The 23,855-nt window shown below is 47.8% G+C and overlaps 1 protein-coding gene across 2 annotated transcripts in view; it reads right to left on the reverse strand.

The window, feature by feature from the left end:
- SLC39A14 (solute carrier family 39 member 14) overlaps positions 1–23,855 on the reverse strand; it is a 44,773-nt gene that overhangs the window by 10,320 nt on the left and 10,598 nt on the right. The window contains exons 1-3 of one of the 2 annotated variants that reach the window (XM_032855850.1): positions 15,962–15,986; positions 2,490–2,767; positions 91–277 (exon numbers count right to left, since the gene is read on the reverse strand). In XM_032855850.1, coding sequence (XP_032711741.1) covers positions 91–277; positions 2,490–2,767; positions 15,962–15,974 — 478 coding nt within the window. In that variant the 5' untranslated portion in view covers positions 15,975–15,986. Of the gene's footprint in view, positions 1–90; positions 278–2,489; positions 2,768–15,961; positions 15,987–23,855 lie in introns of those variants that run through there. The other variant, XM_032855851.1, reaches the window with a different exon arrangement.

Here is a 23,855-nt window from a genome sequence, read left to right on the forward strand (position 1 = left end):
CTCTAATCTACTCCCCTGGTGATGATGAGCTGCTCACCGGTGAGCTCTCCCGTGAGCAGCCCCAGCCTCAGCTTCCCTGTCCCCACTCACCTTCGATGGAGCTTGGCTTCCCCTCTTCCGTCTGCTCATCCTCCTCGTTCTCCTGGTTCTCAGAAGCACAGGCCCGGGAATCCAGCTGCTGGAGGATGGTAGGACAGAACTCCTGGAACTCAATCCTTCCAATCCGGGACTGGTTGTTCAAGTTGTGGGCAGCAAAAAGGTCTCCGGAACTAAAGCACTGAGACGAAGGGGGAGAGGCAGGAAGCTTCTCAGAACGCAGAATCACATCTCAGCCCTGGCAGCAACCGACTCAGCCTTCCACGAGGAGAACCTGTCCAGATCCTGGGGATCTGGACATCTGACATCACCTGAAGAGCTGAAGATTACCTGAAGATGATCTAGAGGCTCATCTCTAGGGATGAGAGCAAGGTGGTCCCTAAACTTGAAAACCTGAGACACAATCTCAGAGATCAGTCACCTGGTGCAAGTCACACACCTGACACACACCCACGAGTATCTGGCTGCCCACAAGGTCTGGGAACAACTGGATCCCAGTCTTTGACACCGCGGTGTGGTTTCTGGAAAACATGATTGTATTTGCATACCTGAAGCTACAGCTTCATCCAGATACCAAACCTACCCGCACATCACAACAGCCTGAAGAGTTATTCTATTAAAATGCATGTTCCAGATACTTGTCCAGAGCTATTGAGCTCTGGCACCTAAAGAGGAACATCAGTCCCCAGGACCCCAGTAGTGCTGACCCCACCCTGAAGAATGTGTTGATAGAGATCAGGGGAGGAAGAAGGAAAATCTAAAGGTTTGGTCTACCGTGGAGCACGTAAGGGCTGGTAGAGGTCACGAACGAGAACGCTCAGTCCCCTCGGGAGGCGTTAGGTAGGTGGTTCTCACATACCGTTCCTATGAAACACTGCAGTTTTACTTCTAATTATACTTTATACACTTACACATCAGGCTTTATCTGGCTTGGTTTAACACGGGTCAGTCTCTAACAGCCCTTCGGGTGTGCTGACAAGTGAGAGATTCTGGGCCTACAAAGTAGAGAGCTGGACTCTGGTGACCCCAAGATAACTGCCGCTGTACCAAGAGGCCCTCCGGGGTCAGTGAGCATGAGCCCATGAGGACAGCCTTCTCCCCAACTCCCACATTAACCACACGCCTGCGGTTCTGCATCCAGGCTGCCTGGTCCCTTGGCCACGTGACCTCTCCAGGAAGTTCTCCTTCAAGATGAAGGCCCTGGACACCTAACCCACAAACCTTCCTTGATCACTCTAGCATACACCCCTTTCCCCCTCTGGTCTCTGAACCCTATGAAGACTGTCCAACTCAGAGCATTTAACACTTCATTTTTTAAAAAAAGATTTTATTTATTTATTTGACAGAGACAGACACAGCAAGAAAGGGAACACGGTCAGGGAAGTGGGAGAGGGAGAAGCAGGTTTCCCGCTGATCAGAGAGCCCGATGCAGGGCTTGATACCCGGACCATGACCCGAGACGAAGGCAGACGCCTAACTGAGCCACCCAGGTACCCCAACACTTCATTTTAACAAAGGTTTATTTATTCATTTTAGGGAGAGAGAACGAGTGAGTGAGTGAGCAGGGGGAAGGGGCAGAGAGGGGGAGAATCTCGAGTAGACACCCTGAGAGCATGGAGCCCAAAGCAGGGCTCAATCCCATGACCTCAAGATCATGACCTAAGCAGAAATCAAGCGTTGGAAGCTCAACTGACTAGGCCACCAGGCATCCCTAACACTTCGTTTTAGGATCAGATAACTCAGTCCTCCATTGGGTAAGCTCTCCATCTTGAAAGCAGACTCTTTAACATGACTCATTTTTCTCTATTTCTCCCAGCACTCAGCACAGGGAACAAAGCAGATATATAAAGACATTGCTGGCTGACTTACACTTGGCTGCCATAAATAGCCTCGGACTATGATTAGCCAAGATGACATGGGAGAACAAAGAACCAGAAGCCAAAGGACTTGGGTCTCAGTCCTGCACTGTCCAGGAACTCAGTGCGGGACCCTTGGCATTCCCTTCTAAATAATGAAGACTTTCCACCTGCACCCGGTGGGAGTGTGAGGCTCCCCTGCGACTTGAGGCAAAGGGCCTTGTAACCTGTAAACCCCATGAGACATGCCGGCTGTCCTGGGCACCCTGGCTTGCCCGCAGGTGATCCCATTGCAGCTGTGAGGAACACAGAGGGCTGAGAACTCCTGCTGACCGCTCCCTCCAGCCAGAGCTTCAGAACAGCCACATGGGAGGACAGGAGGCACTGCTGGGGACCCAGACAATTGGCGAAGAGGAACTGGCCCCTCTGCTCTGCCATCACGGCTTGCCTGCTCCAAGTGTCTTGGGCTCCCCGTGCCCAACTAGACTGTGACCCCCCCTCACGGCAGACAGTGCTCAGCAGAGCTGAGAGCCTTACCGTCGAGAGGTTCCTCTGTCCATGCACCGGCTGGGTAACATTGTCCCGGCCCACACCCACGTCCAGGTGGTTGAGCAGGGCCTTGAGCTGCTGCAGGGTGAGGGTGTCACCCTCTCCGTAGCGATGCAGGAGGTCCTGCAGGAAAAAGGCCGCACTGACGCCTGGCATCCCCGTGGACACAGCATGAGCTTTAGGAACAGAACTCCATAAGCTGACGCAGGTCAGCAGGAAGCAGCTGAGGAAGGCTAGGTGGAGCAGCTTCATGGTGACAAAAAAGCCTGCAAGAAGGAAAGGCAGGTGAGCGACAGGCTCCAGAAACCCACTCTCTCCTCCCACTTCCCTGCCAGGCACACAGGACCCAGCAGCCTCGCTCTGGACAGCCCCCTCTCCCCTCCGACTCTCCACCCTTCTCTAATGCTTCTGCCAAGTGTTTGAGAAAAACCTTTCTCTTCAAGCGTTAAATAAAAAAATAATGAAAGGACAAATTCAACGGATTTGACTAAATTTAAAAATTACAAAGTAAAACAACTGTGATGTGGTTAAAAAGTATCTTTTAGAGACACTGAAAGAATCACACATTAAACAATATCTCATCTGGGGGCACCTGGGTGGCTCAGTGGGTTAAGCCTCTGCTTTCAGCTCGGGTCGATTCCAGGGTCCTGGGATCGAGCCCCGCATCCCATCCGGCTCTCTGCTCAGCAGGGAGCCTGCTTCCCTTCCTGTCTGTCTCTCTGCCTGCCCTCTCTGCCGACTTGTGATCTCTGTCAAATAAATTAAAAAAAAAAAAAAAAAAAAACACTTTTAAACAATATCTCATCTGGAATTTGGTTCAAAATAAGAAAGGAGGGGGTATTTGCACGGGGAGCATAGACGAGACAAGACCAGGCATAAGTTAGTAACTCATGAAACTGCTTGATGAATGAATGGGAATTTATTATACTATTCTTTTTTTTTTTTTTTAAGTAAGCTCTACACTCAACACTGACTGAACCAGCCAAGTGCCCCACACTATTACACTTTAATATGTTGGAAATGCTCCAAAATAAAACAAACAAACAAACAAACAAACATATATTGTTTAAACAGGAGCACGTGGGTGGCTCAGTGGGTTAAGCGTCTGCCTTTGGCTCAGGTAAGGATCCCGGGATCCTGGTGGAGCCCAGCATCCAGCTCCCTGCTCAGCCGGGCGTCTGCTTCTCCCTCTGCCCCTCCCACCACTCATGCTTGTGCTTGCTAAAATGCTTTCTCTTTTTGAAATAAATAAGATCTTTAAAAAACAAACGAAACACACACAAAAGGGCAACAACAAAAAAAAACTACAATTAGGGGCTCCTGGGTGGCTCAGTGGATTAAGCCTCTACCTTCGGCTCAGGTCATGATCTCGGGATCCTGAGATGGAGCCCAGCATCGGAGCACTGCACTGGACTCTCTGCTCAGCAGGGAGCCTGCTTCCCCCTTTCTGCCTGCCTCTCTGCCTACTTGTGATCTCTGTGTCAAATAAATAAATAAATAAAATCTTAAAAAACAAACAAACAAACTACAACTAATAGAGGGGGAAAATAGAGTGGGGAAAAGTCCACCATCAAACATAACAAAGGTTTATTTCTATATACCTTTTTTTTTAAAGGTTTTTTAAAAAATTTATTTGACAGAGATCGCAAGTAGGCAGAGAGGCAGGCAGAGAGAGAGGAGGAAGCAGGCTCCCCGCTAAGCAGAGAGCCAGATGCAGGGCTCAATCCCAGGACCCTGGGATCACGACCTGAGCCGAAGGCAGAGGCTTTAACCCACTGAGCCATCCAGACGCCCCTATTTCTATAAACCTTAGTTAGAGAACAAAAATGAATACACTTAAGGGTGTCAGGTGGATGGGCGAAATGAGTCAAAGGGATTGAGAGGTACAGATCTCCAGCTATAAAAGAAGTAAGACACAGGGATGAAAAGCGCAGCACGGCAAACACGGTGAACACCACCGTTAATAAGCTGATGTGGCAACAGGTGGTGAGTACGCTTACGGTGGCAAGGGTGTAACGTATACATACATAAGGTCGAATCACTATGTTAAACTCCTGAAACTACTATATTGTTTGCCAACTATACTTCAGTAAAAAAAAATATATAAACTTAAAAGATGGATGGTGCTATACTGCTGCTTATTAAAACAGCAAAACAGATTTTTAAAAAATACAAAACCAAATTTAGTGAGGTTTAACACCAGAGTAAGATGGTGCTATAGAAGATATTACATTATCTTTAAATAATGCAGGTAAAATTACATATTTATGTAATGACATTAAATAACCAGACTCTTGAAAAGTTATGATAATAAGTGTCTCAATCCTTTCAATTGTTACATCTACAATCTGTACTAACAGAAGCAACCCCCAAATAAAAAAGTCTATAGGCAGAAAGTTATGGTCAGGCGAATTATAGCAATTTCATCGACTAGTATGCAGCTATAAAAATGGAGTTTAATGTTCAGCAAAAAAGCAGAAAGATTCTGTAACAAAGTTATTAGGTGAGAAGGAACAGGGAAAAATAGGTCTCAGAGAAAGCAGGCCTTTTGTTAATTATTTCCCTCAGTATAGTTTAATTAGGGAAATAAGCAAACACCAGGCAGGGAGAGGAGGGACGAGCCTATTTAATCTAGACCTAGAAACCCAATCACTGCAGGCATTTCCATGCCTCCCAGGCTCCCAGGGCTCCGGCTTGCCCCACAGTGGGTCACTCCACCTCTGGGCCTTTGCTTATGACAAAGGAGTTAGAGCAGAGTGCTTAAAAGCAGGCTGGTTTGCATCCTGGTTCTGCCACTTACAAGTGGTACAATCTTGGGCAAGCTTTTTTTTTTTTTTTTTTTTTTTTTTTAAAGATTTTATTCATTTATTTGACAGAGAGAGATCACAAGCAGGCAGAGAGGCAAGCAGAGAGAGAGGAGGAAGCAGGCTCCCTGCTGAGCAGAGAGCCCGATGCGGGGCTCGATCCCAGGACCCTGAGATCATGACCTGAGCCGAAGGCAGCGGCTTAACCCACTGAGCCACCCAGGCGCCCCTTGGGCAAGCTTTTTAACCAGAGTCAACCTTCTAGAGTCACTCAGAGTAGTGATGCAGGAGCGCCCAGCTGAATCAGTCAGTGGAGCCTACAACTCTGGATCTTGGGGTTGTGAGCTCAACCCCCACATGATGGGCGGAGAGATTACTTTAAAAAAAAAAAAAAAAAAAAAAAGAATAGTGATGCAGCTCACCCTGGCCTTTAGTGTCAGAAAGACCAGACTTGAATTTCTGTGCCACTGCTGGCCAGATAGGAGTAACCTTGGGGAAGTTACCTGGGCTCTCTACCTCAGTTTTCTCATCTACAAAATGGGTATTCACCCCACTGGATTACTGTGCAAATTCAAATGACATGAACTATGTCAAGTCTCCCAGTGCCTGACCTATAGAAAGCACTCAACCAGATGTTATAATTTGATTATAATCAGCAGGGTTCCTCCACTTTGACTCGCTCCCAGCCCAGATACAGAGCTTCTGCTGGCACTATGAGGAATACCCCTGTGGCTAACTTTGCTCCAGACCAACAGCACACACATCACACAAGTCCCCCACCACAAACACACCAGCGGACATTTCAGGCTTTAGCCTCCACACACAGAATGCACAGAATCTGGGGACAGAAAATCTCAGTCTTCAGCAGAATGCACTTTGAGTCACACAAAGGGTAGATTAGCCATCAGCACAAACAGTGGTCTGTAAAGTGTCACTCTGAGACGACCAACTCTCAAATGTATACTGAGAACCAGAAGTTAATACAGTGGGCAGGTGGGATCTTAGGCCCAAATGGCTAAAATCCATTGTACAAAAAGAACAGTCCTCTCTACCTAACCACCCTGTCACCTGTCTGAGGCATGTGTTGTACTGTCAGAGCAAAGGAGAAGAGGGCTGTGTGGATTTACCAAAGGAGGGCAAAGAGATGAGGACAGCCATGGGCAATCCCCAGTGCCAAGCCTGAGAAGCACCTGGCAGTCATGGATTCCTGGAGAAGTTGGGATGCTTATCCTCACTGAAGAGAGGAGGAAATTTTCAGAGATTAGGAAACAAGATCCACAGCCAACGAGCTGAGTAGTGAAGCTAGAAATTAAATTTTTCATGAACCGAAGCCAGGTCTGAATGAAAGTCTGCGCATTCTGAACCACTTCCCCGCTGTGTGGAGACACAGGCTCCACAGAGAGGTCTGTAAAAACCTACAGGTCTCTAGGCAGGTCTTCCCAATTTGATTTAAAGATTAAAAAAAAAAAAAAAAAGTAATCTCGGCGGGGCGCCTGGGTGGCTCAGCGGGTTAAAGCCTCTGCCATCGGCTCAGGTCATGATCTCAGGGTCCTGGGATCGAGCCCCGCGTCAGACTCTCTGCTCAGCAGGGAGCCTGCTTCCCTTCCTCTCTCTCTGCCTGCCTCTCTGCCTACTTGTGATCTCTGTCAAATAAATAAAAATCTTATAAAAAATAAATAATCTCTACATCCAACGTGGGGTTCAACTGTACAACCCAAGATCAAGAGCCGCACGTGCGACCACCTGGTCCAGCTGAGCGCCCCAGTTCCTCCCAATTTCTATCAGCCCCAAGTAGCACCCCAAATCCAGGCATGGAAGACCTGTGCAGGGGACCACCCTGGGTACACCTTAGAGGGCAGGCTGCATTACAGGGCACCTTCTTAATAAAAAAAACAGTGGTTCCCACTTCAGCCATATTTCTCAGATTTATCTGCAGCAACCTCAAAACATTCAGAAGAAACAGAATCACCCCACATGTGAGACACCCCACAGAACTTTAGCGGCTTTACTTGGATGGGCATTCAGGTCAAAGTCAGCATCTACAAAACATCTGCTCTTTGTTGCCCCAGTGGCCCCTCGGCGTGGCTGGTCCAGCCTCCTGGAGTGCGTTGAGTAGACTCAGCTGAGCGGAACCTGCTCCCTGACCCACCACTCATGACATGACCCACTCCCCAGAGCACCTAAAAACAACTGCAGGGCAGGAAGAAGTCCCGGTCCAGGGATCTTGGAGCTGCTAAAAGACACTTCAAATCCAAGGGACTCTGGACTTCTGGCAGACACAAAAGGGGAGCTTTCTGCTCCGATGGAAATTTCTTTTTTCTTTAGCTACCAGTTAATTCTTAGGGGGAAGAAAAAGTTTACAAAAGAGTATTTGGATGAAAGGAGAGAGGAAGAGAACACATACAGCTCTTGATGCAGCTGGATGGTGAAGTCGAGCAGGGGTCCTCCCAGTGTGGGCTCAGCTACAGGACGAAGCTGCATCTATTAGAAATCTGTGGAAATGGGTGGGGCCTGGGTGGGCCCCTCCAGGCCTTCCAGGGAGCCAAGCCAGCTGCCCTCAAGGACACCTTCCAGAAGTACTAAGAGAAGCACGCAGGGCAGGACATGAAAACAAGGGGAAAGAGACAAAGGTCCGAATGTGCTCTTGGCTCAGAGGACCAGTCTCTCCCACTCAAGAGAAGCTGGAGTCTCTCCACTCCTTTGTTCACTTGGCCTGGGTTCAAAGAAGTAAATTATTTTAGTGCCTTTAGGTCTGCCTCCAAGGCGCCAGACCCAGTCCTCCTAGGGGAAGTAAAAAACCCAAGAGAAAGTCAGTGAGAGATGCTTGCTTTCAGACCCTGAGACTTTGGGTCTCCTTACCATTTCGGGGGCCTCCTAAATCAGAATCTCATCTGCCTGCCATGCCTTCACTTGTTCAGAAGTATCTTATCCTACAAACGGCACTTCTGTGCTGGGGACATAGTCCCACTGTTTTATCTACCACGCTGCCTGTTTTCTAGGCCCACCCCCTGTCAGAGAGGAGTGAAAATGGACTTCTCCCCACAGTAACGAAGCAGCAACTCTTCATGATGCTTACTAATCCAGAAGCTGGAGCTTGGGACCCGATCAATGAGCCTGGGAGCTACCAGGTCTCCAAACATCCACTCCCTTCCCTGACCACCAGCTGGCCGGGTCACCCACCCCACTCACTCTCAGGTCTTCTGAGCTGAGGAATGAAACAGGGAGACCAAGTGCTCCAGAGACAACTCTTTCCAAGGCCACTGGTAAGCCACAGGAAATGGGTGAAAGATGTCTGTAAGCACACCTCCCTGTGCCTGTTCTGTGCCCCTTCAAAGGATGGGTTATGTGGGAGCACAATGAATTTATATAAAGCTAAAACTCAAGCTGAGGCCTTCACTGCAGGTTGAAGGGTAGCCATCAAGGCAAGGGCAGTCTCAACTGGGTTTCTACAAAGCATTTTACTTAAAATTGAGAAAAGGTTGATTGTTCCTACCAAAGCAAGCAAGCAAGAATGACCATGGGGGCTGGAGGGCTGGAAGAGGAGGTGTGGGAAGGGGAGGCCACAGTGATCCACAGGGAGGCTCCCAAGAGCCCTTGGCCCCTCTACTGGTGGGCCCCAGTGAATTACCTTAAGCTTTCCTTTCTTTTCTTTCTTTTTTTTTTTTTTTTACACAGTTTTCTTTATTTATTTGACAGAGATCACAAGTAGGCAGAGAGGCAGGCAGAGAGGAGAAAGCAGGCTCCCTGCCAAGCAGAGAGCCCGATGCGGGGCTCAATCCCAGAACCCTGGGATCATGACCTGAGCTGAAGGCAGAGATTTTTAACCACTGAGCCACCCAGGGGCCCTTAAGCTTTCCTTTCAACTGCCTGCTTCCCCACCTGAAATCCGAAGGATGTCAAAAGAGGTGTGTAGTTCCCTTATGTTCCTCTTGGGGACAGACAGCATGGGCTCTCTGAGGCACCTTGACCTTAGGACAGCCAGGGCTCCAGGGCTGTGAGCACCAACGCCCCCAACTAACCACAAGCAATTCCCCACCCGTCTGGGGATTCCTTCCTGGTCAAGAGTTCACTTCTGTAGAATACCTTCCAACAGACTGGTCCTGCTCCAGTCTCCATCCCTGTCTCCATCCCTGTCCCATTCTAACACTGGGGCCAGATCTGGTAGGCCCAATAGGACTGTCTCCCCAGGGAACACTCCCCACTAACGGTTAACTACAAAGGTAAACAAAGGCAGATGGCTCCAGGGGAGTCCCAGGGGCAACACTCCTGGCCTCCGTTACAAAACCCTGAGATTTACCAAGACAAAGCCAGGGGGAGGGAGGGTGGGTAGGTCTTTGAGAAATCAAGAACCCTGGGCCCAAGTAACTAAAGGAAGTGCTGGCTTTGGCAGCAGAAGGACCACTGGATCTTGTGTGAGCAGGCCAACTCACAGCAACTCCATGCCATGCCCTGATCTCATTACATATGTCTCCTTAGTTCCCGAAAGAGGAAAAGAAACCTGCAGTTTTCTGAGTATTAAGAAAGAAAAAGTATGTTGAAACATGATATGAAAATAAGGACTTCGGAGTTTAAATGGAGAACTGAAATGGTATTCACAATTTCCTTTCCCTTAATCATTAACATTTGAGTAAAACATTAGCCCCCCCCCCCCCAGAAAAAAATCACTAGCAGCAAGCAAACAAGGAGAGAGGCATACTGTAATGCAGTAACTTCAAAACCAGAGGCAAGTTAAGAGAACAGGGGGCACCACCCATGGCTCACCTGGGCTCACCTCCTAGGCCTGGCCCAGCCCTCACAGCCAGAGTTCTCACCCACCTCCCCCAATCTGCAGAGGCCAACAGCTGCTAATTCTTTTTCCTCTTCAGTTAAGGAGTGGTGGGGAAAGCTGCTGGCAAAACAGGTGACACTGGAACCAGAACAATGAGCGATTCTCCAGTGAAGGAAATCGGGGCTCCAAGGCCACAGACTGAACTGGAGAAATGATCCACTTGCAGTGGGCATTCTTCCCCAGCAGAACTGAAGCACACCTCCTTGATCTGTGGGCTGCGCCACACCACAGGGCTGCCACCCAAACCCAGAGTCCGGGACAGCTGCCTCTCCCCCACCTCAGCCCCGCACTCACATGGTACAGGCTACAGAAAACAGGTCTTACTTTAGAGCCCACAAGCCCAACAGCACTAGCGTGAACACGAGGAGAATGGCAGGCAAACCATACAAAAAAACAAAAGATGTCAATCCAAAGTAAAACCTAACTCGAGAGCAGCAATCTTCCCGACCACTTCACCTAACTGCAGAATATTCATGCAATAAAACCAGAGCTCAAAGATGAAATTACAAAACAAAATGAGATCAAAGGGGATGTAGGCTTCCCAAAAAAAAAAGCAGAAGAACAAAACATCACTAAAGAACCAATAAATAAATTATAATGAACAGAGAACAAATTTCTGCCAGTAATTTAAAACAGAAATACTGACAAAGGAGGGTTTGAGATAACCACAGTGAACGTAGATGGAAAAGATAGATTAAAACATGTAATGAGGGGCGCCTGGGTGGCTCAGTCGGCTAAGCATCTGCCTTCAGCTCAGGTCATGATCTCAGGGTCCTGGGACTGAGGCCCCATCCCCTATCAGCCCACATCGGGTTCCCTGCTCCGTGGGGAACCTGATTCTCCCTCCCCCTTTACTCCTCCCCCTGCTTGTGGTGTCTCTCAAAATAAATAAAATCTTAAAAAAAAAAAACAACCGGGGCGCTTGGGTGGCTTGGCTATGGTTGTGGTCTCAGGGTCCTGGGATCCAGCCCCACATCGAGCTCTCTGCTCGGCAGGGGGCCTGCTTCCTCCTCTCTCTCTGCCTGCCTCTCTGCCTACTTGTGATCTCTGTCAAATAAATAAAGAAAATCTTTAAAAAATAAAAAAAAACAACCAAACCAACCAAACAAATACCTAACCTGGCTGGCTCAGTGGGCGCAGCCTGCAAGACTCTTGGTCTCGGGGTCGTGAGTTTAAGCCCCAGGCTGGATGTAGAGATCACTAAAAAACATGTAATGAGAGACAAAGATATCAAACATAGGATAACTGGTGTTCCTAGAGAACTCGAGACTGGACTACGAGGTATGTTCAAAAATAAAGAACACACGATTTCCCTGAATCGAAAGGAGCAACAGAACCTGAAGACTGAATGCTGAACTTGAAAGACGTTTTCAGGCATTGCAAAGGAAATCCCCCCCCCACCGCCAAAATATTTTATTACAAAAATTGTGAAACATATTAAAACTTCTCTTAAGTGGCAGAAAATTCAGGCTGCCCTCCTCCTCCCCAGAGTAACATTCAGTATCAGAAGCAATTGCAACAGTGTTTACATCATTGGGAGAGAGAAAAGAACCGGAGATATTGTTCCTGGCTGAGATGTCACACAAATCTAGAAAGGACAACGGGCGGAAATTCTCAAGCATGAAAGAAGTCAGAGGCTACATTCTCCTTCCTAGAGTGAAAAAACAGGAGAACGAAATGCAGCTAATTAATAGAGAAATAAAAATAAAGGTCTCAGGAATGCAGAAACCATGGGAAAATAACTGATGGTAATCATTAAAAACCTTCGAAAAAGAAATAATAAAAAAAACCTTGGAGATTACAGTTACAGGACGGAATCTAAGGGTTATAAAATGGACTATTTACTACTAATAATTAGTACAAGCAAAAGATGAAGAGACAAAAAGGCGGAAATGCTAATGTCCTCATCTCTCATAGCAGAGTCAGTAAATACTACATAAAATGGGTAAGTAATTATAGATATGACTCACAAAGATTTTTTTAAGCCTCTTTTACAAAATAATCTCTTGGCGAAAAATACATTTCTTTAAAGCTTAATAGTTCCTTTAATTTTACTAGTTCCTTTTCTTCGGTTATATTCAGGGAAATTTTAAATACTTCTGTGTAAGATTATTCTTTTTCTCCATATGCATTTATCTGTGAATAAGCTGGAAGATTACATAGTAGTATTCACCTAAAGTAGTAAGGACTATTTCAGTGATGGGATTTTGAGTATTTGTTTCTATTTTTTTTTTTACTTCAACTCATTGATGTGTCCCAATGGGAGGTGGGGGTAGGGCAATACACGACAACATGGATGGTTATTTTTATAGTCAAGGAGTTAGGGAGAACTTTCTAAGTATGGCACAAAACCTACATCCTGTAAAAGCAATGATCAAGACATCTGACTACAAAAACTGCCCAGTGTTCTATAAATTAGTATACTTCCAGTATTCATGCTCAAACTAATACAGTCATCTGAGTAAGTACCAACAGATCCAGTGAGAAAACCAGTAGCCTCACAGCCTGGTCCTTAGGTAAATACCACCCACTGGCTTTCTGGAGTTCCAAAGAATTTTGAGAACAACTACCAAGTCTGCAGCTCTCTCCACCCACCAAATGAACCAAGTCCAAGAAACCACTCTCCTCTGGGGCAAGCTGAAACCCCCTCCAAAGTACAGTGCAAACACTCAAGCTTGCAAGCCAGCCCTCCCCCTCACCCAAGAGGCCCAGGTCTCAATGGGCCCATTCTTCTGCCCCCCTCTGGGCTTTTGCTCTCTTACACACCCTAAAAGGACATCTTCTCTTCTCCCAGTTCCCACTCCCAGAACGTTAGCCTCAAGCTTTGGCTCAACCAAAGGCCACCTAGGGTGGGAGATTTCGGCAAACACTGCAGGAGGTCTGGGGGGGGCGGTGCTGGCAGGAGGGAGGAGGGTGGTGTTACCTAGAGGTGGTGGCCCATTTACTTTCCCCAGAAAATCCCCGTTGCTGGGAGGGGCAGGATGGAAAGATTGAAAAAAAAAAAAAAATCAGTGGGGACTCAGAAGCAGGGAACAAAATTAGAACCAGCAGCCTGCTGCTCATTGAGTAATATTTACTGAGCCCCCACTGTGTGTGTCAGTGCCTATGGGAGGGAGATTGAGAAAGGCAGAGCCTAGTGTCAGGGCCCAGCACAGACAGCTGGGGTTGGTAAGGGGGGAGGCTGGTGGCTTGACTTAGCCACCTGCTGAGCCCTGAGTGAGGGAAATGACAGCCAGGCCCAGGGGCTGGACCAGGGGAGAAAGGGAGTACATTTGCCAGGCTCCAGCATTCAGGCGGAGGCTGGATTTGACAAAGCAGAGGAGTCTTCCAAAACTAACTGAGTGAGTCAGACGGCCTGGTGAGCAGCAGCCAGTCGGGGCTTCCCCACCGGAGGCCAGGGCAAGAGTCACTGCTGTTCTCATCATTCATCCATCACCACTTCCCAGACACTGGCTTGCAAAATTCTGACCTGTTGTCCCTTATGTCCACTCCTGTTTTGTCAGACCATGGGGCTTGACATGTGGCTTAGGAAACATGGTGCTCCCATCCACCACTTACGTCACCTGCTTGAAGTAAAACTCCCGGACTTGTTATTCAAGGTCCAATAAATAAGAGAAGTGTATGATCTACTGGTTAAATCAACAGACAACATGACAAGTTGGGCAGACCTAGGTTCAAATTTGGGGCCTATCACTAACTTACCATGTACCCCTAGTACAATGAAGCAACAAAATGTCCAACCTCACATGGGCACCCCGATAAATGAGACCTTAAGGGTCATAGCCCAGTGCCATGTTCCTTCTGTTCCCTCCCTGAAGCTTTCAGGCCAATCCTTTCTCCTAGAGCTGACTCCTGCGTGTTCTCAGAAGGCAGCTGAATGGGGGCACCTGGGTGGCTCAGGCTGCTTAAGCATCTGACTTCAGCTCAGGTCATGATCTCAGGGTCCTGGGATCAAGCCCCATGTTGGGCTCCCCATTCAGTGCAGAGTCTGCTTGTCTCTCTGGCCATTGCTCTAAAATAAATAAATAAAATCTTAAAAAAGCAAAAAAAGTAAAGAAAGAAAGCAGCTCAATGATCCCTTTTTCCAGGAAGCCTTCTTGGATCACTATTTAGGTACTCTTCAACTACTTTGCACTCCTCATTATCTGGTCTTCCAGGGATCCTTCCCAACAGATTTTTGCTCCGTAAAGGCCAGGAGGGCCCTCCCTTTACCTATCCCCAGAACACAGTGCCTGGACCAGTACTGAGCATACAAGGAAGCAGAAGCAGCAAATTTCTGCTGGAATATGTGAAGTCCAATGTCTAATGATGTTTCATTCTAATGAGGTTTCTTCTAAATGATGTTTGCCTGCATCGCCCCTACAGCTTGATGAGGAACAGGGAGCTCAGAGGCCCCCTCCAGAGACATTCTGTCCTCCTGACCCAGGGCCTTCAGACATTATCTGAGGTCAGTGGCCAACACCACTTATTACTTTCTTCTTTAGCCTAACCCATCCCCATTCCTTCAATTTCATTTTTATTCGCTAAAAGCTAGCTACACCAACCAGACTTTGAAAAACTGAGCCCAAGAGTTCATTTATTCAACAAATATTCATTGCATACTGGCTTCATACCGGGAATAATGCTAGGTACTGAGAATGCCTAGCAGCTGTCCTCACTGAGTGGGGAGAGCAAACAACTCAACAACTTCTAAGAACAACGGTGACAAGGGTCATCATGTTGTTCAGGGTTCAGTTATGGCAATTAAATGGCTTGGAGAATCATGGGAAGAGCTGAAGAAACCCACAGCATGCTGCAGACTGAGGAGCTACTCCCAAAAATCACAGTGCAGACGCGGACCACCAAGGAGCAGCGGCCCCTGCTGCATGAGGTAGTATGGCATCAAGAAGCTGCCCACTCCAGAACCATGTCGCCCCTGCCATGATCTACACCAGCAAAATGGATGTTCTGGGGTCCATCTTGAGGAAGAGGATATCCAGCCACTTAAGACCAGATTACATCCTGCTAATTGGCAAATCCAAGTCACAGTGGGACTTTTACTGCAAGGATGCCTGGCACGTTTTTGATTTTCTTTTGATAGGTTGGACCATAATTATCCAAAGCAGTGTGCTTGACGGTGAAAGGAGACACCGTGAACAAACACATGGGGAGAACAGGAGTAAACCACAGAGTGACCTTGGCATGGATGCCTGGTGACTAAGTCCGTGCACACCACACACCATAGATCATGACATGGGGAAGTACAGGAAGCCATGGAGAACACAATGGGGCAATCAAATCTAGCGTCAGAGGAGACCTCTAAAAAGAAAACATTATTTTAGCAGAGACATGAAGGGCTGTAAAAGTGGGCCAGGTAAAGGTCAAGGGGGTGTGGGTGGGGTGGAATGTTCTAGAATGTAGCTGCAAAGATGGCGCATGTAAGAACTTTCATGTCCAGTGGGGCCAAGGCAGTGGTCCAATAGGCCACGTTAAGGTGACTGGACCTCATTTTCACTAACGATGTGATCCGACCGGTGGTTTTAGCATACCCGTCTGGCTACAGTCTAGAGAATGGACTGAAGGTTGTCAATCCCTGAGGCTGGGAGACCAGGAGGCTGTCTCGTGTCTGGGTGGGAGAGCACAGCACTCAGCTTGTTCTAAAGAGCAAGGCTTCTTTCTCCTTGCTTCAAAAGCCAGCCTGGGGCGCTTCCCCTGCCCCCGAAGCTGCTGGTCACATACTTTTCCATTAAAAAACTGAATAGGGTCCTCTCTAGCAGCCACCAGGAAGGAACAAGCCACATCATTGTCCTCATCACCCAAAGTACCAGAGTTCAAAAAAACCAACCTACCTCCTGCCATCATTTCCTAAATCAGGCTGAAACAAGTCAGCTCCGCTGTCCTGCTGTCACAGGAGGGCCATTTATAAACACTAGCTCCCGCTCCCTGGCAGCAACACTGTGGGCAGAATTTGCCACCCTGACTAGAAGTCTCTTATGCTGCCTTCTTCCCAAAATGGGTATGAATTACTCTCTGAGCCTCAGGATCCCTCTGGGAGGTGAGGTGGGCCCTTCCCAAACAGTGAGCCTTTGTAAGACCCTGAGCTACAGCTGGCAGAGGTGTGCTTCGTTTCCCTGGTGCAGTGAACCTCTCTCTACTAGAAGCCAGGTCCTGGGCAGCTCCAGGGCTCCGCGGAAGAAGACGATCTTGGCCCTGAGGCCTGCTGCTCCACCTGCCCTTCCCCTTCAATGGCTTCTGCACCCTAGCTCTCCCTATACAACCCTCATCCTTAAGCCCGTTCAAGTCCCCGACTCCTCCCCCAAAGACTCTGACCATGGGGATCTCTATAGCAGAGATGGTGGACCGTGTGGTAGTTTTTCTAGAAAAGTTGTTCCCAAAGTGTGGTACCTGAACCAGCAGCAGCAGTATCACCTGGGCACTGGGAAGTGAAATTCTCAGTGGCACCTGAACCTGAGGACTCAAAAGATCTGGGGTGGAGCCCAGCGATCCATTTTAGGACACCCGTTAGGTGATCGCAATGCATCCTAAAGTCTGAGGACCACTGTTCTCAGAGGAAGATCCAGAGCTTTTGTTAGATTTCCAGATTTCTTCACCAAAGAGGGCAACCCCTTCTTGCCCAGCCGCTGCTCCTGCATGTGAGCGATTTTCCACCCCAGCAGAAAGGCACAGGCTCCATCTGGGGTCTTAGATTTCTCAGTGGCCAGCACCATAATTGATTTTCAGCAGAGCCATAAATGAGCCCAACTCTCATGAGAAAGAAGATTCTAGGGGAAAAGAAAGAAAAAGCCCGTATTTCCAAATTGGGGAAAAGTAACAGGAAAGGGAGGGACACTAAGTAATTACACTACTGAATCATCATTCCTCCCATTTTCCCTCCCACTGTCCAAACTGCCCACGTGGCTCATCACTGACCCAAGGTTACTGGCAGTCACCATCTGATTACTGAGGCAAAAGGCTTTCCCCACATCCTGCTTCCTCACTGTGGGCCTCCCCATGTGCCCAGAGAAACCCTCTTCCTACAAATCCCGAAGAGAATGCAGTGTCACCCACAGTTTCATGCTGTATCTGCTTACATACTCCCTTCCCTCGCCTCCACTCCCCTGCACCATACCATCCTACCTCCTGATAAAATGCTACCTTTCCAGTAATCTCTTTCACCCAACAGCAAGTCAGTCCTTCTGCTTATAGTTAAGAGTTTGTGCAACTAGACCCCATCGCTTCCATCATCGCCCATCTTTACTCTCTGGCCTGGGCCCTGGATTCTACCCAGAATGCTCTGCCCACACCCCACTTCACCCCTGCACCTCCTGTCTCTGCAACCCACAGGCTAGAAGTCTGATTAACATCTGTTAGAAATGCCTGTCAGAAAGTCTGGATGTGTTTCAAGCACTCTCTCTGCAAGGTATGAAGGGCCTGGATGTGAAGGGGGAAGAAGGGGGGGGAAAGAGGGAGAAAAGGGGGGGCAGGCAAAGCCCCATCTCTGACCCACCCCAAATCCTGCCTAGCACCGGTCCCACCACACAGGGAAGCACCTTCCTTGGGCTCCCACCACTCCTGTCTCAACTATACACTGTCTTAGAAGGCCAGGGTGGTTCTAGTCCTTTCAACTGTCTTCCCAGGTTGCTTCATGACAATCCTAGGCCAGTAGAACCTAGTAAGTACTTGCTGCATGAACACATATATACCAATGCATATGGACTCAGATATACCCCCGCCTTTTCTAGAGATCACAAAATGGCTGGGACAGACCTCGCTGAAGATGCCCCACTTTCAGCTGCAGGATCAAGGGCAGGAGCAAATGAGTGTCTTCCCAAAGGCCCCTCTATAAAGGGGTGAAGGGAGAGCATGAGGACCTGACCCTTTGCCCTCCAAGTTGTCCTTTCTTTGCCAGAGCTCTAGAGAGGCTGTCAAGAGCACACAGATGGATTCCAGAGCAAAGACAACCAGGTTTCTGGGTCCTCTCACACTCAGATCCAGACCAGGACCAACGAAAAAAACACACAGGCAAAGCTTCCATTTCCCAGGTTAAAACACCCTCAAGGCTGTGGGTCCGCAGCAGTCCGGACTTCAGCTGCAGAAGTGACTTCCCTAACAACAAAACTACTTATGCGTGTATTTCCACTTCCCTAGCGCCTATAAACTGCTTGTCTATTAAAAAGGGATCAACATTCTGACCAGACTTAAAGGCTTACCCCCTCTCCGGCCAACCCTAACCCCAACCATGAGGGGCAACTGGATTACCACCTGGAAAGGGTTTCTGATTTTAGCTTGCTACTCAGACATGCTGTAGTCTGCATGACTTTCCACTCCAAACAGAGAGAGAAAAAGAATAATTCTGGGGGAGCACTATTCACGATAGTAAAAACCATGGAGGCAACCCCAAAAACCCATCAGCAGGAGTGGATGAATTAACAAACCAGTTCTCACAATGGAATAGTATACAAGAGTGAATCAACCATAGTGACATAAACACTGCGTGTATACCTTCTAAGATGTTACTAACAACTGCCTTGGGAATGCCACTCATTCTTCCAGACCTCTTCTCCAGGAAGGCTGGGAAGGACGGTCTGAATCTGAAGATACTGCACTGTAAATTCCCTGTGGACAAGAACCCATCCAGTTTTCCTCATAAAGCTGATGGGGCATAGGAAATGTGAGTGGAGGAGATGCTGAAATGAAATGAAACCTCTTAACCAGCCTTCCAGATTCCACTGGGCACCTACCCCCATACTGTCAGTCCTTTCTCTCTTTTTTAAAGTATAACATACACACATGTAAAGTGCCAAATCTTAAGTGTACAGCTCAATGTACTTCCTTTGGAACTACAAATCTGATCACAGCACGATCTTTGTTTTAAACCCTCTGATGGTTTTCCAGTACAAGTGGAATAAAAACTCGACTCCCTTTCCTAGCCTAAAACTCACTGTGTCATCTGGCCCTTGCCAACTGCACTGACATTTTTGAGCCCTCTCACTCACTAGGATCTAACCACTCTGGCCTTCTTTCTGTCCCTTTAACGTTATCATGTGCATTCTGACCTCAGGGCCTTTGTTCCCTCTGTTTAGAGAGCCTTCCCCCTAGATCTTCATAGGTCTCAGTTCAAATGTCACTTCTACAAAGGTATGGATGCCCATGTGGTTCATGGGGAGGGTGGTAAGCTCACTTCCAGGTATTCAGAATCCCAAAACACTGTTTTATTTTCTTCTTAGTGTATGTCACTATAAGCGTCTGCCTTTGGATCAGGTTGTGATCCTAGAGTCCTGGGATGGAGCCCCACACGGAGCTTCCTGCTCAATGCGAAGTCTGCTTCTCCCTCTGCCCCTCCCCCTTTCTCTCTCAAATAAATAAATAAAATCTTTTAAAAAATAAAATAAAATAAAATAGTTCTCATAGGGTGCCTAGGTGGCTTGGTGGGTTAAGTGCCTGCCTTTGGCTCAGGTCATGATCTCAGGGTCCTAAGATCAAGCCCCACGTGGTTAGGCTCCCTGCTCAGCAGGAAGTATGCTTCTCCCTCTCCATCTGCTGCTCCTCTCTGCACATAAGTGCTCTCAATTAAAAAAAAAAAAATCTTTAAAAAATGAATGGAAGTGTTAATTTCCCACCGCCCATTGTCACAGCGCCAGGCAGTTCAGAATTGTGTTGTTGAATTGTGTTGTTCTTTGGTCCCTAGCCACAGCTGAACTGCTGGCAACCTTAGGGGCTAGATCTCCTCTCCTGTAGCTCCTCTCCCCGAGAGCCAGAAGGTTGTCTGGAGCTGGAATACAGAACACCAGTCAGAGAAACTAAAGAGAAACCTAAACCACAGCAGGGGATCCAAGAGCAAGGTGGCGGGAGGGAAGCAGACACAGGCAGGCAGCCTCCCTTCCCAGCAATCCCGAAGACAACAAATGTGCCGAGGATGGGCAACCATCTGATAATCCCGCCGAAAATAACGTGAACTCTCCCCCGTGGCAGGGGGAGAAAAGGAAAGCAAACCCCACAAGTACAGGCTGTTTCTAGAATTTCTCAGCTGCTCATGGAAACTCTGAGTCTCAGCCTAGTGGCATATAACCTCTCAACGTGCCAACTGCACACATCCTGAAATGCGGGGGGAGGGGCTTTGTGAGTGGCCGCCAAGAGGGAATAGTGAGAGAATAGTCAAGGTCACAGGCATAATCTTGCCAGCAGAACCGTGCACACACCTCTGTTCGCCCCCGGTCAAGGCCTCTTGCCGTAGGAGGCATCCCCACGCAGTGTCTGCTGGCTGTGGGGGGCGGTGGCTGAGGAGGGAGGAGCAGGAACTGGGACAGTCTCTGCTCCTAGGGCTGCTCAGGTTGCACCAGAGGCCACTTTGGCTAGTGGCCTGAGGCTGGGGGCATGGGTGACTTTACTTTTTGCACCTTTCTGGGAAAAGTGATGAGAACTGTCGTGGCTTGCAGCTCCTGGAAACTCACCGGGGACCTGGTATCCTGAGAATTTGCCTGGCCTCTCAAATGGAACATTTCCAACATCAGAGAAAAAATGGTCAGCACTGGGGCGCCTGGGTGGCTCAGTGGGTTAAAGCCTCTGCCTTCGGCTCAGGTCATGATCCCCTGGGATCGGGCCCCGCATCGGGCTTTCTGCTTAGTGGGGAGCCTGCTTCCCCTCTCTCTCTCTGCCTGCCTCTCTGCCTACTTGTGATCTCTGTCTGTCAAATAAATAATATCTTAAAAAAAAAAAAAAGCACTGAAATATATACACGCCAATCAATGTCACCTGGGCCTGGGATGGCTGAGTACAGGACATGCCATCCGTGGGCACAGGAGAGAAAGAAAGAGGCAGGAAGGGATTTCAGGGCCTTACAGCTCTGGCTCATCTCCTAGAGGAAAAAGAGGGCCAGCTTTCCCAGGCCGACATGGCTCCACCTTGCCCCAAGCCTCACGTACTCTGTGCTCTAAGAAAACGAGAGTCTGTGGGACTGGCTGGGAGCCCTCCAGTTTCCAGGAAAGGACAACAGTAGTCCAACAGTTCAGCTTGCTCCCCGTGATTTACAGGGCTTTCCTGACTAGCAGGACACACATATACCCCAGTCCTTTCTCCCACAAACCAACCTTTTAGGCTTCCAGTAAAAAAGTAAGGGGAAAAAAAAAAAAACAAAACAGCTGTTGGGTCAGCTCAGCAATCCTGGGGCCAGGGAGGTGGTGATGGGAAAGGCCTTTCAGGAGAGTGGGCTGCCTCCTCCCTCAATCTCCACCTGGCAGCCAGACACCTGAGAGAGGCCCTAAGGGATCAGGGGTATCTCTGCAGAAGGAAAGGACCAGTGAGATAGAGGAGCAAGTTGCCTGGGGGTCAGTCCTGTCCCCATAGTGGCAATCAACAAACAGTTACTAAGAACTTACTCCAGGGGCACCTGGATGGTTCAGTGGGTTAAAAGTCTGACTGTCCGTCTTGGCTGAGGCTCAGATCATGATCTCAGGGTTGTGAGATCAAGCCCCATGTGGTCGGGCTCCGAGCTCATCGGGGAGTCTGCTTGAGATTCTCTCCCTCTCCCTGTGCAGCTGCTCATGGAAACTCTCTCTCTCTCTCAAAAATAAATAAATAAATAATGATTTTTTTTTTCTCTCTCAAAAATAAATAATGAATCTTAAAAAAAAAAACAAAAAACAAAAAACAAAACTGGGGCACCTGGGTGGCTCAGTCCGTCAAGCATCTGCCTTCAGGATCCCAGCATCCTGAAATCGAGCCCTGCATCCAGCTCCCTGCTCAGTGGGGAGCCAGTTTCTCCCTCTCACTCTGCCACTCCCCCCAGACCCGGCTCCTGCTCTCTCTCGAATAAATAAATAAAATCTTAAAAAAAAAAAAATCTATTAGAAATAAAACCCTTACTCCACAATCTACTAAATCACCCTTTTGAAGGTTTAACTAATTTAATACTCAGACTATCTGTGTATAAGAATGCCTGCTTCAGGGGCACCTGGGTGGCTCAGTGCGTTAAGCCTCTGCCTTTGGTTCAGGTCATGATCTTGGGGTCCTGGGATCACGCCCCGCATCAGGCTCTCTGCTCAGCAGGGAGCCTGCTTCCCCTCTCCCTCTGCCTGCCTCTCTGCCTACTTGTGATCTCTCTGTCAAATAAATAAAATCTTAAAAAAAAAAAAAAAAAAAAAAAAAAAAAAAAAAGAATGCCTGCTTAAGGGAGCCTGGGTGACTCGGTTGACTGTGTATCCAACTCTTGATTTCAGTCCAGGTAGTGATCTCAGGGTTGTGAGATGGAATGAGGCCCCTGTCAGTTCCAAGCCGAGCCGGGTGTGGAGCCTGCCTGGCAGTCTCCCTCTCTGCCCCTTCCCCACTCACAGGTGCATACTCTTAAAAAAATAAAGAAGGCCTGTTTCAGGATTCTCACCAACGATGACTATTAAAATAGTACTTCATCTTTACCAAATAGGTTAAAAATCATTCTTTCAATTCCTTTAATTTGCATTTCTCAAATTCTCAGTATGGCTAAACGTATTATCAGGTTTACTGACATTTATATTTCTTCCTTCATAAACTATTACTCTCCTTTGCCCATTTTTGCTGAGATTCATTCATCTTTGTTCTTATTGGTGTATGTAGGAGCTCACTGTATGGTAAAAATATTAATCTCTTTTCATATGTTACAAATACCTTCCTAATTAATCATTTGCCTCCTAATTTTGTTAATAGGTATAACTGACAAATTTTTTAAATAACGCAAATAAATATATCACACATTTCCTTTAAGATTACTGCTTTAAGTAGCATGCTTGGAAAATCCTTTCCCACTCATAAATTATAGAAATATATATCTTCATTTTCTTGCATTTAAAAATTTTAAATCTCTCATCTAGAATTTTTTTTAAAAAAGATTTTATCTATTTATTTGACAGAGCGAGCAAGAGAGCACAAGCAGGAGTGGCAGAGGGAGAAGGAGACGCAGGCTCCTGGCAAAGCAAGGAGTCTGACTCAGGACTTGATCCCAAGACTCTGGGATCAGGACCTGAGCCAAAGGCAGACTCTTAAGGGACTGAGCCACCCAGGAGCCCTCTCATCTAGAATTTGATCTGACACAGTGTAAGAAAGAGAATCTAGGGACGCCTGGGTGGCTCAGTGGGTTAGGCCGCTGCCTTCGGCTCAGGTCATGATCCCAGGGTCATGAGATCGAGTCCCGCATCGGGCTCCTTGCTCGGCTGGGAGTCTGCTTCTCTCACTGCCTCTGCCTGCCTCTCTGACTGCTTGTGTGTACTCGCTTGCTCGCTCGCTCTCTCTCTGGCAAATAAATAAAATCTTAAAAAAAAAAAACAAAGAGAATCTAACTTTTAAAAAGATACTCAATTATCCCAATATTGTTTAATAATGTCTATTTTCTTTATAAACTTCAAGTGCAGAGTCTATAAAAGGTAAGAAATGGAGGTAGATTCAAACATATCCTTTGCACAGGTGGCTACTCTAGCTAATAAGATGTGGGTGCCATCTATTTCCTCTCCTTCCTGCTCAGAAGTATAGGCTGGCAAGTAACAACTACAAGACAGAAGTCCTACCTGCAAAGGATGGCAGAGCAGAGAGACACACTAAGGAGAGCCTGGGACCCTACAGGCATCGCGGAGCAGGAGCACAGGCCTCACAAAGCTAACTGCCAGATGCTTTACAAGTCATTTCCCAAAGCGGCATTGGTTGGACTCTGTCATTTGCACTAAACATCCCTGTAACTCATCCACGATCCTTTCTTCCTTAATTTTATAGTAAGAATTG

This window comes from Lontra canadensis, unplaced genomic scaffold (assembly GCF_010015895.1).
Source record: "Lontra canadensis isolate GAN:19392208 unplaced genomic scaffold, GSC_riverotter_1.0 scaffold10, whole genome shotgun sequence".
In the NCBI taxonomy this organism is placed as follows: Eukaryota; Metazoa; Chordata; class Mammalia; order Carnivora; family Mustelidae; genus Lontra; species Lontra canadensis.